This window comes from Manis pentadactyla, chromosome 7 (genome assembly GCF_030020395.1).
Source record: "Manis pentadactyla isolate mManPen7 chromosome 7, mManPen7.hap1, whole genome shotgun sequence".
Classification (NCBI taxonomy): domain Eukaryota; kingdom Metazoa; phylum Chordata; class Mammalia; order Pholidota; family Manidae; genus Manis; species Manis pentadactyla.
The window spans coordinates 145314568-145320567 of record NC_080025.1 but is presented as its reverse complement, the minus strand read 5'-3'; the positions used below and the strand labels follow the sequence as shown (position 1 = coordinate 145320567).

At 50.6% G+C, this 6000-nt stretch overlaps 1 protein-coding gene across 11 annotated transcripts in view; it reads right to left on the bottom strand.

Moving 5' to 3' along the window:
- Nucleotides 1–1976: 1976 nt before the first annotated feature.
- The window catches only part of ACTR3B (actin related protein 3B), a 104203-nt gene continuing 100179 nt past the window's right edge, over nt 1977–6000 (bottom strand). For all 11 annotated transcript variants that reach the window (XM_036899632.2, XM_057504930.1, XM_036899629.2 and 8 more), the window contains 3 exons: nt 5056–5181; nt 3046–3129; nt 1977–2480 (listed from right to left, as the gene is read on the bottom strand). In XM_036899632.2, coding sequence (XP_036755527.1) covers nt 2385–2480; nt 3046–3129; nt 5056–5181 — 306 coding nt within the window. In that variant the 3' untranslated portion in view covers nt 1977–2384. The remainder of the gene's footprint in view (nt 2481–3045; nt 3130–5055; nt 5182–6000) is intronic.

Sequence of the window (6000 nt, the reverse complement as noted above, 5' to 3'; positions counted from 1 at the left end):
TAAGGAAATGGGATAAGAAATCATTTGCTTAAGGCACGGCCAGAATTCAGATTCAGATCCTTCTGACTCAAAAGCTTTCCTGCTGCTCACCAGGGTTTTCAGGCCCAGCTACAGGCTGGCATCACCTACAGAGCTTAAAAACGAGAGGTGACAACAGTGCCTCCCCTGCTCCTGCCCCATTGGCCAGCCTGATTTACTTCATCTGGGACAAGTCTCAGCTGACACTGAGCCCCTGCACCCTGACAGTCATGTCCTCGTGTATCACTCTGTCCCATAAACTGTTTGCTTAAAAAGAAATGCTCTGATCAAGATCCTGTAAACCGACAAACATAACTACACTCTCAAAGATCATCTCATCCCAAACAAGGACAATGGAAGCTTTTCAAGTTCTGTGGTGTGAGAACAGGCTATGTCAGTTCTCGGTTAGCCAGTGATGCTAATAAGGGACTCCTGACACAGGGTCATTTGAGGGGAGGCCCAAATCAGGAAGCAAGCACAACGCCTCCGAAGCCCATTACCAGTATCGACACACAGGAGCCCATTATTCTAGGAGTTTGGGGAAAATGCATCTGCTGAAAGCACCTGAACAAGTTAAAAAAAAAAACATGGAGACACAGAGCACAGTGGTAGAAATAGCACACTGTGAAAAGCACAAAGCACATTTACATTGCTGGCCAAGGGCCCAGGTGGGAGGACAGACTGAGAGGGTAAGTCTGGGTGGAGCCTCCGGGCAGGCACCATCGTTCATGAGCAGAACGAGAAGATGGACATGGTGTCAGAAGCAAGCACTCTTGCTGCCACATGTAGGTGGCATGGGTGTGCCAGAGACAGAGAGACCCACCCTGAACTTGTTGCAATGAAGTGGCTGAAAGACCACGAGAAACCAAGAGTCCAGTGACCCTGAGCAGTGGCAACCCCCAGAGGGAAAGCAGAGAAGCAAGCGGTCTGTTTGCACAAGGAAAGAACCAAGTGGTCTGAGATGCTCCATGGAGAGACGGCGAGTCTGTGGTCCCTGACAATCAGGAAGCTATGGCAGGGACTGCCCACAGCATGGGAAACCCAGATTTTACCATACAGTGTGGAGAATTTATATAAGTATTCCCAAACTGGTTCTTAAACTTAAATAATAAAACCAAATGTTTCTTTACAAAGACAAATTTCAGAGAATAAAACATATTTCAGGACTTAGAATACCATAGAAGTTTAAAAAGTAACAAGTGTTAAATGAAGAATCAAATAAAACTAAATCTCTTAATTTAGCAAATTACCTTTCAAGTTGGCAACTACTCACGGAATGTCAGAGTATTAATGAACCTTAAAGTCATGAATTCTGAATTCCTAGGAGGGACTCTGTAAAGCATTAGGGGCGCCCACGCCCCCCACCCCGCCACCTCTCTCACATGACCATCCACCACCACCTCCACGGCAGAGTGGCTGCCGCAGGACAGGCAGGCCACGTCATTCTAGGACACCATCTTCAACAAATGTGGTATGAATCCTCAAGTCCTCCACGGAGATGAAACAGACTTCAGTATTCTTTAGAAGCAGTGGGCACCAAGGGGGGCCGCAGGGAGCAGCTCAGCACAGGGGCCTCCCGAGCCCAGCTGCCTTCATTACAGCCGCGCAGGGCAGCATCTCAGCCCACACTCACCAGGAGCACACCGGCAGCCCCTATGGGACAGTTCCAGAAAATCCAAACAAGAAGACAGACATACATCATTTGTAATAATTCTCATACAATACTGTTTAGTATTGTACTGTTCATGACACTCCAATAAAGTGTAATTATTTTCTAGCAAACATGTGGCAAAAGTTTGCTGTTTTGTTGTTTACCTATAAACATATCAGAACATGCCTCACAATTAAAAATGTTTTATTACAGCACTCCATGACACCAATATCTATCCATGCTTAGGATCAGACAGTTGTACCAAATACCATAAAATACAAAATGATAGGAAATATAAACATCAATATGTATTTCAAGTCTGTAACATTTTATTTACAAAAATAGGCTGGGAGGAAAAGGGTTTACAGCCCCATTCTTTCCAGGTGGAGGGGGTGGGGTAACTACTTTGCTCCACGTTTTTTCCCTAACAATTTTTAAAGCTGCAGTTGAATTCCTTCAGAATTATCTTTGTCAACTAGAATCTCAGCAAGGGAGGAGCGGAGAGGGCAGGACAGGGAGGGAGGAAGGAAAGAAGGAGCAGGATCAGCAGCACATAAATGGCTTTTACTGAACGGACGCATGCACTCGGCAACACGAGCACGCTTCTCCACACCAACACCGAGCACCACTCTGTACAGGGGCCGTGGGCTCCGTGCTCTCAAGGACACTTGCTCACTGGCGTGACACTGCTGCAACGATGCTGTCCAGGCAAACACTAGGACATGACTCCAAAGACGGGGTTGTGGCGGCAGATGCTCGGGCCGTACTCCTCGTAGTCCTTCTTGGTGTGGCAGACCTGAAAGAACTCCGGCTACGAGAAGCAACAGAAGGAATATTCCAGAAAGGAAATAAGGTTAAACAAACTATTCAGCCAATGAGAAACTCACCTTCTCCAAACCTCCACTTTTTCTCCAGACTGTCATTGTACATGATTTTGACCCCTTCAAGGGCATGATCTACTTACTACATGGGTATTTATTTCATTTTTCACAAAAATTTTCAGCCTCTACTTAAAACCAACTAACTATATGCTCACCCTAAATTAGCACTTCACTAGCTATTCACAAATTTGAGGAGAAAAGAGTAATAATTACTTGAAAAATTCACTGGAATTTTAATGCAAAATGTTTTAGGTTATTTTTGGACTTCACTTACCCATATCTATAACCTCTCTCTAGCAAAGATAACTTGCAAACTGGCTGTGCAATTTAAATGATCATTAATATACTTTTAAATCTCACAGAATTAACTGTGGGATTATTCAGAGCCACACACAATTAAAACACACACTGTTTAACCTTCATGAGGCAATATTTATTCAAACGCAACAGAGAACACAGAAACGAAAACACAGAACAATCTAGAAAAGGACTTACAGTTGAGGCAAGCATGGAGCCTCCAAACCACACCGCATACCGCTGCATATGATGCGTTATCACCTGAACCTCCACAGGCTTAGGCTGCAAAGTAAGGGGAGGTGCATCCCTCAGCAGTGCGGAGGGGGGTTCACTCTACCAGCCAATCAGGGGTCACGGCAGTCTCCATGCCAGAAACACAAGGGCCGCGCCCCATCTAGATGCACAAGGCCCTTCCCTTATGGTCCAGCGCCTCTGAAAGGGAGGTTCTCAGCCGCTCCAACTGCCAAATCCACGCAGCCCCAGCAGCCAGCTCCCAGCTGCCAGCTCCAGGCCCCAGGCCCCAGGCCCCAAATCCAGGCCGCAGCACCCCTGCGACCCCTGCCCTCAGCCCCAGCCCCAGCCCCAGCTCCAGGCTCCAGGCTCCAGGCCCCAGCCCCCAGCCCCAGCTGCAGCTCTCAGCTCCAGGCTTCAGCCCCCATCTCCAGGTTCCAGGCTCCAGGCCCCAGCCCCAGCATCAGCCTCAGCACCCAGCTCCAGGCCCCAGCTACCAGCCCCCAGCCCCCAGCTCTAGGGCTCAGCTCCAGGCCCCAGCCCCCAACCTCCATCTCCAGGCTCCAGGCCCTAGCCCCCAGCCCCCAGCTTCCAGCAACAGGCCCCAGCCCCCAGGTCGCAGATCCAGGCCCCAGCACCCTTGCCCCCAGCCCCAGCCCCAGCCCCAGCTCCAGGGCCCAGCCTCCAGGCCCCAGCCCCTAGTCCCTAGCCCATAGCCCCAGGCCCCAGGGCCCAGCATCCAGAGCCCAGCTCCAGGCCCCAGCTCCTAGGTAGCAGATCCAGGCCCCAGCATGCTTGCCCCTAGCCCCCAGCCCCAGCCCTAGCTCCAGGCACCAGCCCCTAGCTCCTAGCCCCAGGCCCCAGAGCCCAGTCTCCAGGGCCCAGCCCCGAGCCCCCAGCTCCAGGCCCCAGCCCCCAGCCCCTAGCTCCAGGCCCCAGTCCCTAGCGCCCAGCTCCAGGCCCCAGGCCCCAGCCCCTAGCTCCAGGCCCCAGTCCCTAGCCCCCAGCTCCAGGCCCCAGGCCCCAGCCCCTAGCTCCTAGCCCCAAGCCCCAAGGCCCAGCCTCCAGGGCCCAGCCCCCAGCCCCCAGCCCCCAGCCCCAGCCCCCAGCCCCTAGCCCCCAGCTCCAGGCCCCAGCCCCCAGCCCCTAGCTCCAGAGCCCAGGTCCAGGCCCCAGCCCCCAGTTTCAAGTCCCAACCCCAGCCCCCATCTTTAGGCCCCGGCCCCTGGCTCCAGAACAAAGCCCTCAGCCCCCAGTCCCTAGTGGTGCAGAGGACAAAGCATGCAAGTCAAGGAGGGGTCATCTTTCTACAACACTAAAGGCTTTTACAAAGTAAAAAATATGAGCAATGAAACCAACTGATTTTTTTTAACTAAACAAATTAGATGTTTAGCCTTTAGAAGTAATTCCAAATAACACTGTCCCAAAACTCTTAAGAAATTATATTTTCTGGTAATGTAAATGTAATCACCAATCCAGTGATTCCAGCTGGGGACACACAAATCTGCTCCCATGTACTCTAAACCAAAGCCCAATCCTGCTGAGAAGCCTCAGTAAAACCACCGGCTAGTTATGAATCTTTATCCTGGAGGATCACATGGTAACTCCCTGCTAATATTAGTTATTTTAGCTTAATTAGAACATTTCCAAAGGACATTAAAGATCCTCCCTGTAAACTGATCCCATTTCCTTGAGATACTGGTCATTACACTACATGCCTGATCTCTGGCGAATGTGGGTCAGTGAGAGCACAGAGCCGTCTTGTGGCCTCAGTGGGCACATCAGTCCCAGCTGCACACCTGGGACGAGTTCCGGCAAGAAGCTTCCACACGCAGTTTCACAGTGTGCTCGGGAGGCCACTCACCGGTGTGACTTGACGCTGCCAGACAGGCTGAGCCCACCGCGGCGTCAGGAGAGAGCCAGGCTGGCTCGGGAAGCCACCCCACTCCGCGGGCAGGCCCCGCCCCGGGCCCCTACCTTTATTCTGCCCCCGCTGAGCTCTTCGCTGAGCTTTAGTCTGGCGTCCACCACCCTTTTTAAATCTCTCTGTAGTCGACGTCCAAAGTCCCTGAACATGGTTGAGCCTCCTGAGAGAACCACATTCTGAAAAGACGCAAAGCAGAGGGGATTCCTCAATGAAATCACCCACCCACATTGTTGGAGGACCTGCCTGATCACTTGTGTGAATGACAGACTTCAACCGATGTAAAGAGATAACAATCAAAGCAGTTAATGCTACCAAGAAGGGTGCAGTGTCTTTTTTCTTGTGTCACAAAATCTCTTTTTTGAGGTGTTTTCCTCAATTATCACCAAGTAGAAACATAAAGCAATTCTGCTCCCACATGCTCCCTCTGGACAAAGTGGAAGGTTTACAAGGACCAGGAGCCAAAACAAACTACATAAATAAACTGACTTGTTATAATAAAAACCTAAGGACGAGCTAACATTGGATCTTGAGCTATTTTGCCTTAATTATCAGTGGGGAAAAAGTCTTCCAATTAGTAACTGAACCTTTTCAAAGGGTGACAGTGGGGAGGAAGGGAGCTTATCGGGCAGAATTACCAGGAGAAATGTTTTCAAATGAGACATCCTTGCTGCCTGCCCCCATCTGTCATGCCAAGAACCTGCTATGTGGCCACGAGAGCAGCCTGTGCGTGGGAGGGGAGGGAACGGGGTGCCACTGAATGTCTTATCAGATTTTAATGGAAGACAAAAGCTGTATTCTTTCATGCCACAGGATGTTACCTACGGCAAAGAAAGTGAAGTGAACTTTCTTACAGAAAATATCATCCAAGAAAACCAGGAAAAAAAAACAGAGCCAGAGAGTCCAACTTCAGTACCCTCTAGTGGCACAAAGCCTGAGACCTGACGCCGCTCGTCCTGAGTCCCTGGAGTCCCTACAGGCCCGTCTGCGTCAGGACT